We start from the raw sequence: 11,797 nt of genomic DNA, 5'->3' as shown, positions 1-11,797 counted from the left end.
GGTCTTCTGAATGTCTGTTTGAGAATGCTAATGTGCTCAAGAGTTGTGTTAAGTGTGGCTGGTCTTCTGAATGTCTGTTTGAGAATGCTAATGTGCTCAATAGTTGTGTTAAGTGTGGCTGGTCTTCTGAATGTCTGTTTGAGAATGCTAATGTGCTCAAGAGTTGTGTTAAGTGTGACTGGTCTTCTGAATGTCTGTTTGAGAATGCTAATATGCTTAAGAGTTGTGTTAAGTGTGAGTGATCTTCTGAATGTCTGTTTGAGAATGCTAATGTGCTTAAGAGTTGTGTTAAGTGTGACTGGTCTTCTGAATGTCTGCAGGCGTTTGGTGATGCTGGTCTATCCAGAATGGTGATGTGGGGGGAGCATGCACAAACTCACTCCTGGTGGACACGACAAGACTCTCTCACACACTCTCTCTCTCTCTCTCTCTCTCTCACACACACACACTCACACACACTCTCTCTCTCTCTCTCTCTCTCTCACTCTCTCTCACTCCCTCTCACACACACACACACACACACACACACCATCTCTATGGGCCTCTGTCTTGGTAGGGGGGAGGTGTGACGCCCCGGCTCTACCTCCACACACACACACACACACACACACACACACACACACACACACACACACACACTCACACTCTCACACTCTCACACACACACACACACACACACAAACACACTCACAGCACGCACGCACGCACACACACACACACACACACACACACACACACACACACACACACACACACACACACACACACACACACACACACACACACACACACACACACACACACACACACACACACCATCTCTATGGGCCTCTGTTTTTTTAGGGGGGAGGTGTGACGCCCCAGTTCTACCTCCACACACACACACAGCTACACATGCACACAGACACAAACATACACACGGATCCATGAAATAACTGGCCTTTAGAAATAGAAATCATAGTGTATACTTATGCCCCCTGTATGTTAATGAAGAACATTTATTATTTATGATACATTATATGTTCACAAAGAAAATTAAAGCATACATTAAGATCCATTTCCAAAACATAGTTTCATGCAGTGAACTTTAGCATGGGTTCACATACTTTTCGTCTGTATGTACTTTTACTTAACCATGTTATTTGAATTTAACTGTGTGAAAAAATAAATTTCATGTCAATAAAAATATCAATAAAAGAATAATTAAAATCTGAATCTTTTGTTTATTTCATAAGCAATGCAACATTGGTAATGATGATTTAAATAAAAAGCACCCATTATAATTGGTGCTGGTCCAAGAATAATGTTAACCCAATTTTCAACCCACTTATTGGTAGCTTTAACCCAGCAAAGTAGTCGTTTTACCCAGCTGCTGGGCAGAAATAATAACTAAAAATGCTGGGTTAATAGAACCCAGTGCTGGGTCGGTTGAGGGCAGGGTTAATATATTTATCCTTATATGACTCAGCACTTGGGTTATTTGTGGGTTATTTTGAACCCAGCAGCTTTAAGAGTGTGTTGGATACTTGGACTCAGTGCAGTAATGTCAGCACTCCAACATCAATTGGGAAGGCCATTCCATCCTCTCCACTCCCAAATTCTGGAGGTACTCTCTGATGATCCCAGCTCTATGGGGGCTGTTGTGGCTGCATATGGATCCTCTACACGCTACTGAGGACCCTGACACTGAGTATAAAATGAACGGATGTATGCCTAACATGTTTTGTTTTCCTCATTTCTGTGGAAGAGTGCAATCGTCAATGCTTGAAGTAACAAAGGTGAATTCCAACAGCATAACAGGCCATTTTGGCACATTTTTCGTTGACACTACTTACACGTTTGCTTGTGTTGCTCATTCCATTGGAGCCCAATGCTTACAAGCTGTACCTCATTTGCAAAGGTGACTAATAAACGATGAAAATGATATAAAACACTTTAGTGATTGGTATTATTAAAGTGGAGATATAATGGGCCAAAGTCAAGTTTTCTTACTTTATGTGAGCGGTTAAGTTTAATATGAAACGCATTGAGACATGAGAGGTATGTATCAACTCGTCTTAGTTAAGGGAATAACATAAGTTTACTATGAAATGTGTGCACACACACACACACACACACACACACACACGTGAGTATGAGACTCATATAGCTGTGCTGTACTCAACACTGAGAGGGAGAACACACACTCTCACACACACACACACACACACACACACACACAAACACACACACACACACCTGCACACGCTCCACTCCACACACACACACACACACACACTCTCACACACACACACGGAACACTAACACTGAGAGGAGAGGGAGAACATCAGGACACACACACACACACACACCTGCACACGCTCCACTCCACACACACACACACACACACACACACACACACACACACACACACACGGAACACTAACACTGAGAGGAGAGGGAGAACATCAGGACACACACACACACACCTGCACACGCTCCACTCCACACACACACACACACACACACACCTGCACACACTCCACTCCACACACACACACACACACACACACACACACACACACACACACACACACACACACCTGCACACACTCCACTCCACACTCATTGAGCTCCTCTACTGTGTGCTGGTGTGAGCTTGACTACTCAGACTCTAGGTGTCCCTGTGCCAGATCAATAACTCCACACTCATTGGCTACTCAGACTCTATGTGTCCCTGTGCCAGATCACTAACTCCACACTCATTGGCTACTCAGACTCTATGTGTCCCTGTGCCAGATCACTAACTCCACACTCATTGGCTACTCAGACTCTATGTGTCCCTGTGCCAGATCACTAACTCCACACTCATTGGCTACTCAGACTCTATGTGTCCCTGTGCCAGATCACTAACTCCACACTCATTGGCTACTCAGACTCTATGTGTCCCTGTGCCAGATCACTAACTCCACACTCATTGGCTACTCAGACTCTATGTGTCCCTGTGCCAGATCACTAACTCCACACTCATTGGCTACTCAGACTCTATGTGTCCCTGTGCCAGATCACTAACTCCACACTCATTGGCTACTCAGACTCTATGTGTCCCTGTGCCAGATCACTAACTCCACACTCATTGGCTACTCAGACTCTATGTGTCCCTGTGCCAGATCACTAACTCCACACTCATTGAGCTCCTCTACTGTGTGCTGGTGTGAGCTTGGCCACATATAGGTACAGAGTTGCTACAACGGGTGCTCAAAATTCATTAAGGTCACATGGTTCATGTGAGCTTCAAAAAGTTCCCGGGATATGATTGACAATTGATTTAGAATGCATTGAGCACGTTTCAATATTGAGAGACAGAGCCACGACTTTGGGTAATAAAAGTCAATAAATCCATTATTGTGCAACGTTTATAACACAATGTAATTATTGTGTAACATTTTTAGTTATCCTACAATTACATCAATATAATCCGTAAGCTGTTAAATATCGGAAGGTGGCCTTTTTCTGCCCTTTTACGAGAATGTAATTTCTGTAGCCTACAAATCCAAGACGGCAGATTAATTGAGAAATGTGTATGTCATTTATCGTTGTACCAGAGACCTTATTAGACATTCTCTGGTTGTAGATCTACCAAACAATTACCTTGAACAGTGTCTCGAAGACAGGTCACTTTGTTTAAGTTTAGTATCTATATGGCTCTGAGTTGGACATCACTGTAGCATTCTACATTCTGAATGTACTAGTTGGACATCACTGTAGCATTCTACATTCTGAATGCACTAGTTGGACATCACTGTAGCATTACATTCTGAATGCACTAGTTGGACATCACTGTAGCATTACATTCTGAATGGAGAACTAGTTGGACATCACCGTAGCATTCTACATTCTGATGGCATGAACTTAGAACCGTTAGTTCACATGGCCTTGGTTCTTCATCAGTTGATGTGTGTAGAATAGTAGCCTACTGTACATTATGTGCATAATCCTGAATTTATTAGAAATGTGCACAATTTTAAACTTAAGCTATGGTGTTTTAGGGAGTCTTCGTGTTCAAACAATACTAGCTTAGATAATAATAAAACATTATTTCATTATTTTCAGCTCTAGTTATTCTGTGACTATAGGTTATCTTCCCATTGACAGTGTTTCTAATCTTTTTTTCATATGAGATAATTAATGCCCTGTTTAAAGTTGCATTTAATCTTTGTGAAGGTCGGCTATTCCTCACTGCAGTAGGCATATCGGCTAAATGCACACAGGACAGCCTTTTAAAAGTCACATATTATATTGGCACAGAATGTTGCCCCAGTTTGTCTGCAATTCAATGTTTCTAACTGGAATCAATTGAGCCTATTCGCAGACCTGCGAGCATTGAGAATAGCTTAATGGCTGAAACGTCTGCTCAGTAAAATCTTATTCAGCAATTTATGTCTATTTTTTTAGAGTGCAAACCTTTTCTGCCTTCCCTTCACTTACGCAGACCTCCCGAACCTGCACAAAGGAATTTAAGGGAGGTATCCCGAATTTGGCGCTCCTGTTCCCAGATACACTGGAGTGATTAATTTGGTTCGGAAGATGAGCTAAAAGCCCGCCCACACTGAAAATGTATTGGTTGACTTACCGAAACAGGCCAATCAGGATGATTCATGATGAGGCACGTACGCACACGCACAGTCTAGCTCCCCCTCCTTCTCTGGCGTGCACAGGTGCTCACGCGATGTGAAGCACAGAGTTGTCTTGTGTGCGAGCTCTTGCTCGCTCGCTCGCTAGATTCCGGGAGATTTGAAGTAATTTGCGGGCATCAGGGAGCCGCTATCAATATGCGGGAGACTCCCGGACTATCTTAGTGGATGCCTGGCTTGCCATACATTCTATTTAAGTTATGATTAAAAATCGCTTTCACACGGGGAGAACCTCTGAAGTAAAAGCGAAAGTAAATAGTCTGACTCCGTGACGCGTCTGTAACTTTATTGTTTTGTATCGAGGGCACACTGTTTGTAGCCTAAGGTAAGAAACTCATTTTTTAATATCTTCATGTTGTCATTCACTTTATGTTTTCGGTTTGTGGAATATTTGGAATAAACATATTAGAATTTCATTGCATGAACTTGAAGGTTTTCGACGGTCATTTCCGCCTTTATAGGGTAGGCCTGGCCTTGCCCTAGCAAACCATTAATGCGGACTTGCTAACATCACATAGGCCTATAAACCTATAGGCTACTGAATAAATTATAGTGGTTAATCTAACTCCGCTGTAACATGATATATTGAGTTAGCCTACTCCTTTTCCAGGGCCAGATTAGGGAATCAAGCCCACAATCATGGTGCAGAACTGGCTATAGGTTACTACGGGCGCAACCATATGGCCAGCAAGGGCTTAGGTTTAACATATTGGCCATATGAACAGTACTTTGGGATGACGAAATTGCCCCTTTAGCGAAGTCATTCGTTTTGTTTTGGTTGTGAAGTTGTTCCTTCCGATGTATCCTCTTAAAGTGCGCCTACATCTCCAGTAAAACCACTTTAGATATGCTGTCATTTGATTGGCTTAAACTAAAGATGATTTGCCTGACGCTCATGTGAAAGTGTCAAACCAAAGGGTAGCAGGGCCTCCTGCCGTTTTAGTAGAATAACGAAGGCAGCACTAAGGCAAATGAGGAAAAGTAGAATTAAATGAGACATTGTGGAAGCACTGAATTGTCAGTGGAAAGTCATTGTAGCGGAGTAAGATATCAGTTTTAAGCACACTGCCTTACACATTAAGACATCAGTTTGATCCCTTACACATTAACACGTCAGTTTAAACACACTGCCTTGATCCCTTACACATTAACACATCAGTTTAAACACACTGCCTTGATCTCTTACACATTAACACATCAGTTTAAACACACTGCCTTGATCCCTTACACATTAACACATCATCTTAAACACACTGCCTTGATCCCTAACTACATATTAACACATCAGTTTAAACACACTGCCTTGATCTCTTACACAGCCTGGGTCTTCTAAGAGGGCTCCATCATAACAGCCTACCCTCGAAAGCCCTTGACAAATCAGTCCACTATTTCATGTTGTTAAGCTTCTTTCATCATTTTATACTTGTTGTGTGTCTTCGTCTTATCAGAGTGCTAAAAACAAAGATAGCGGTTCATGTTTAGCTACAGCTATAATCTACAGTATGTGGTGACCCATTACACAAGACGTAAAGCTGCGTATGTCTCATGTCCATTCCCAGAGAGACTCTCCCACTGCTGCTAGGATGAGTGTCTCTCAGGAGAGAGAGGAGGCTGCAGGTCCCAGTAAAACACCCAGACCAGAGTCTGCAGCACACAGCTGTGTGCAACAAAGCAGCAAAGCAACACACTCTGATGGAGGGTAAGTGAATCCACAGATGCAGTACACATCATAGCTGCCCCCACACCCTCTCTGTTCTCTGGTGCATTGGTGCCTCATTGTCTGTGTTTGGAATCATTTGGTGCCTGTCTGTGTTGGCAGTAAACTTGTAAACTGCACAAATGAATCCACATGTTCATGGGAGCAGCAGTAGAAAGAGAATTCAACAGCAATAGTGGACATTAGACTGATAATACCATCACTGCAAGTTGCCTACACTGCTGTGAACCTTTTGGAGTTGTGTGTGTTTGTGTGTGTGTGTGTGTGTGTGTGTGTGTGTGTGTGTGTGTGTGTGTGTGTGTGTGTGTGTGTGTGTGTAGTGCTGCAGATCCCCACCAAAATGCTAGTGGTGTTTTCATTGAAATGTAATGTGGAATTGTATTGCTCAGATTCTGTACAGACAAATAGACAAACTGTATTCTGAGAGTCTTGCTATTCTAACAAAAAAAATGTCACTGATGATTTATGTGTCACCTGACATCCAGCTTATATTAGCAACACACACACACACACACACACACACACACACACACACACACCCACACCCACACACACACACACACACACACACACACACACACACACACACACACACACACATTTAAGAAATAAGATGAGTTAAGAAAAGTACATTTAAGAACTCATAGCTTCTCATCAGTGTCAAAGTGAAAGTTGTAACCTGCTCCTCTAAGGATGGACACCATGTGTATTTTAATAAAACAACAACATATGCTTATTTACTCAGTGAGTTGATGTTAATAAGTTTATTGTGTCTCCTTATGTAACCAGCCCACAGACACAGAGACCTCCATCTCCAGTGCCCAGCTGTGTGTCCATGAAGAGTGATCGGTCCAAGGGTGATATGCCCAACTTCAGCAGTGAACCAGTTCCATCAGGTCTAGAGTGAGTAGTTATCAGTCTGTAGTTTTTATAGGCTACACGCCATTTAGAAATGTTATTAACACACAATACCACACACACACACACACACACACACACTGTGGAAATACATAATTACATAATTACAACATAATTATGCTTATTTACTCAATGAGTTGATGTTGATCAGTTTCTTGTGTCTCCTTATGTAACCAGCCCACAGACACACAGACCTCCATCTCCAGTACCCAGCTGTGTGTCCATGAAGAGTGATCGGTCCATGGGTGATCCTCCCCTCTTCAGCAGTGAAACTGTTCCATCAGGTCTAGAGTGAGTAGTTATCAGTCTGTAGTAGGGTTGGGACTTTAGATGAATTTTCATGTTCGACTAATCATAACGTTATTGAACAATTAATCGATTATTTGCTAAATCATGACGTCACATGGCATTCAGAGCCGTGTAAACATTTGCCCCCACCCATCACTCCCACATGTCCAACACGCACACAATTGATATTAACGATGATATTAAAAAAAAAGAGAAAAAAACCTTTATCAAGAGATAAGTTGTTTACAACAAGTTGTAAACTTTATTTTACAGGGCATTATGCCATCCGACGTATGTCCTATTTGAACATGTAGGCTAGCGATTGCAACGCTCACTGGTCCTCTCCGGTGCTGGTTTCGTTTATGGTCGGATGAACATTTTGTTACCTTGCCGGTCGGCCCGTTATCTTATCACTTTCAACTTCACTTGCCGGCAGCTTGCGAGGTAATCGTTCAAACACGGGTTATCCTACTGGTATATTGGTGATGAAACAATTAAGAGGCTTGATGTCTCGGAATACCAGTTTAATAGGCTTCTTTTCGTTTAACATGGAGATGCTTCACAAAACAGTTCTCCCGCATTCATTAACATAACACACACTTCTCTAACTCTCGCACTTCACGTTGTTCTAACCACAACACTTCCTGCTTACGTTTTACTAGGTACCCCGTTCCCATGAGCCCCTAAATAAAGAAGAGGTCCAGCACTTTTCCTCGCTCGCTTCATCTCTGCTTGTTTTTGTCATGCGCGCAAAATACCGGAAAATGTTGCTGTTCTCATATTGCGTGAGACTAAGACGATTATTCATTAGGCATTTATTTTAGTCGAATAAATTCTTAACAAACATTATTCGATATTCGATTATTCATTAACAACCCTAGTCTGTAGACATACATGTCAGTCACATGTAATTCTACAGACACAGACAGACACTGACCCAACATTAAAAGTGAATGCAAAAGCTCATAGCTTTGCATCTGTTGGATTGTCTAGTGGTTGCGTTGTGTTTTAGTTCTAATGTCTGAATTAAAGATGGTCAATAAAGCTTGACAGCTGGATCAAGATTGGTGAATAAATGAAATTCCAATTCTAACTTATTATTCAAATGTAGTATTGGTCTGGTCCTTCTGTCTTTTGTGCAATGGATCCTTTAAATCTCTATTCTGATGTCCCTGCAGGTTAAGGGTTGATCTGACCCAGGCTCTAGGACCCAGGAGACACCAGCACACTGGACATACACCAGGCAGAAAGAGGGAACTAGGTGAGTTTATATTTTGGATTTCATCAGGTTTTCTGAAAAGTAAAGTAATGGTATCAAACTGATCTCAGGGCCTAAATTTCAGTATTGTGCTTATTTTATTGAAGTAAATGCGGGACTATTGACCGGACAGACCGACTTCTGACTTGATCCCATGCAGACAAACACACACACACACACACACACACAAACACACACACACAGAACCACTTTGCAGGTGGTCTCTTTTTCTCTCTCTCTCTCTCTGTCTATTTGTAGTGAGTTCATGAGTATATGAATCTTTTTTATTATTGACTTTTATGATGATTAATGACTTGTTTTTGTCATTTTTAAACAGATGAGGACCTGAGGAGAGTTATAAAGAATCACAAAGCCAGTCTGAAGAGGAGGTTTGAGAACATCTCTGAAGGCATCATCAAACCAGGAGCTGAGATACTCCTCAATAAGATCTACACAGAGCTCTACATAACAGGAGGAGAGAGTGAAGGGGTGAATAAGGAACATGAGGTTTGGCAGGTAGAGTCAGCGTCCAGATCTCAATCCACAGAAGATATACCAATCAACTGCAACGACATCTTCAAGCCCTTACCTGGACAGGAGAAGCACATCAGAACTGTGATGACCAAAGGTGTTGCTGGTATTGGAAAAACTGTCTCAGTTCAGAAGTTCATTCTCGATTGGACAGATGGGGTAGCCAATCAGGATGTAGATTTTATGTTTCCCCTTCCTTTCCGTGAGCTGAATTTGGTCAAGGGTGATCAGTATAGTCTTCACAGGCTCCTGCTTGACTTCCACCCTGAGTTGAAGGAGCTGAATGATGAAGGATATAAAGACTGTCAGGTTGTGTTCATCTTTGATGGTTTGGATGAGAGTCGGTTGACTCTGGACCTAGAGCAGTACAGTACGTTGTCTGATGTGAAACAAACATCATCAGTGGATGTTCTGATAACGAGCCTCATTCAGGGAACTCTGCTTCCCTCTGCACTCATCTGGATAACCTCAAGACCAGCTGCAGCCAGTCAGATTCCTGATCAGTTCATCAACCAGGTAACAGAAGTACGAGGATTCAATGATCCACAGAAGGAAGAGTACTTCAGGAAGAGAATCAGAGATGAGAGTCAGGCCAACAAAATCATCTCACACATTCAGACATCCAGGAGTCTCCACATTATGTGCCACATTCCAGTCTTTTGTTGGATTGCAGCTACTGTACTTCAGCAGATGCTGGAAAGGAAAAACATCAAAGACATTCCCAAAACGCTGACTGAGATGTTCATACACTTCTTGCTAATCCAAACCACAAGAAAGGATCAGAAGTATCAGAGTGTATCAGAAACAGATGCAAAGAAACTTCTGGAATCTCAGAGGATCATTTTACTGAAGCTGGCAGAACTGGCTTTCAAGAATCTAGAGAATGGCAACCTCATGTTTTATGAGGAAGACCTGAGAGAGTGTGGTATTGATGTCAATGAAGCTTCAGTGTACTCTGGCATGTGCACTGAGATCTTCAAGACAGAAACTGTGGAATCTCAAAAGAAGAAGGTCTACTGCTTTGTGCATCTGAGTGTCCAGGAGTTTCTGGCAGCTGTGTTTGTGTTTCACTCGTATTTGGCTAAGAACTTTGAGGCATTGAAATGCTTCCTCGGTGAAAAGGAAAGAGATGAACTCAATCCATCATTTTTATCTTCTCTTCAATCAGCACTAGGATTAAAAGAAAACTTACATGTTTTACTGAAGAGTGCAGTTGATAAGGCTTTGGAGAGCCAGAACGGACACCTGGATCTCTTCCTTCGCTTCCTTATGGGCATTTCTGTGGAGAGAAATCACACACTTCTGCAAGGTCTACTGAGCAACACACACAACAGTTCTTATAGTATCAAGGAAACATGTCAGTACATGAAGAAGCTCAACAGAGAAGGTCTCTCTCCTGAACGATGCATCAATCTTTTCCACTGCTTATTTGAAATGAATGATGATTCCATGCACAAAGAGATTCAGACATTCTTGTCATCACCAAAGAACATCAAACAGAAGTTATCTCCTGCCCACTGTTCAGCACTGGCCCACATGCTTCTGATGTCTGAGGACGTGCTGGATGAGATTGAGCTGAAGAAATACAACACATCAGATGAGGGACGCAGGAGACTGCTCCCAGCTGTGAGGTGCTGCAGAAAGGCACGGTGAGTTTCTGATAGCGAGACTGTGCTAATTATAGTGACTCAATATAATGTTGAAGTCACTAGTCTACTACCACCCGGGATGAACCCAGACTAACCTGTTAGCAAATTTGAATTTTTAATTTTTCAGTCTGGAAAGGAGCCCATTGACTTCTAGTTCCTGAATCACCAAAAATCTAGGACTGTTTTATTTCTTTACAATTGAGTAAATAGCTATCATAAAACTATAATTACCAACAAGATGTGCTTGCTGCACTTCTGAAATGGATGTGGTAGATTGTATGTTTGATTTCATTGCTGATTACGTCTCTGAAAGTCAGTTGGAGACAGGCGTCAATGGGATCTTTTTCAGACTGACCTGCCCTGACCGGTTCACCCATACTAGTCTAGTACCAATCTAGGCCGACGGTATAAAACCTTTAAAGATGCCTAAAGGTGAAATAGTCTTGTGTGAACATGCACTTCACTTTTTTATGACACCGTTTTATTTGAATGAGCTGTTGCAAATGTACCTTGTGGACATTTTTTCATTTGAAGAATTGAGAAATCTTCACTACAGGATTGTGGTTGGTAGTGTGCCACAAAGTGCCTCTTACGTTAAGAAATTGCTTATATGTATACAGTTCAATTCTGTCCTCTTATAACATTACAAACCTTTCAGGTGTGTAGGTGCATGACTGAGTAATTTGCAATTTTGCACATGTGCACTAGTCTTGTGCAGGTATCAGGGGGTTGTGGGTGGGTGAGTGTGTTTGTGTGATTGGGC

General features: G+C 42.1%; 1 protein-coding gene across 1 annotated transcript in view; it reads left to right on the top strand.

The window, feature by feature from the left end:
• The first annotated feature begins 4,772 nt into the window (after positions 1-4,772).
• Positions 4,773-11,797, top strand: part of LOC134081093 (NACHT, LRR and PYD domains-containing protein 3-like) — a 26,706-nt gene continuing 19,681 nt past the window's right edge. Inside the window, exons 1-7 of the mRNA XM_062537548.1 lie at positions 4,773-4,998; positions 6,233-6,372; positions 7,180-7,293; positions 7,486-7,599; positions 8,775-8,857; positions 9,192-10,499; positions 10,569-11,034. Coding sequence (XP_062393532.1) covers positions 6,257-6,372; positions 7,180-7,293; positions 7,486-7,599; positions 8,775-8,857; positions 9,192-10,499; positions 10,569-11,034 — 2,201 coding nt within the window. The 5' untranslated portion in view covers positions 4,773-4,998; positions 6,233-6,256. The remainder of the gene's footprint in view (positions 4,999-6,232; positions 6,373-7,179; positions 7,294-7,485; positions 7,600-8,774; positions 8,858-9,191; positions 10,500-10,568; positions 11,035-11,797) is intronic.

This window comes from Sardina pilchardus, chromosome 1 (genome assembly GCF_963854185.1).
Source record: "Sardina pilchardus chromosome 1, fSarPil1.1, whole genome shotgun sequence".
NCBI lineage: Eukaryota > Metazoa > Chordata > Actinopteri > Clupeiformes > Clupeidae > Sardina > Sardina pilchardus.
This window is presented reverse-complemented; position numbering and strand designations above follow the sequence as displayed.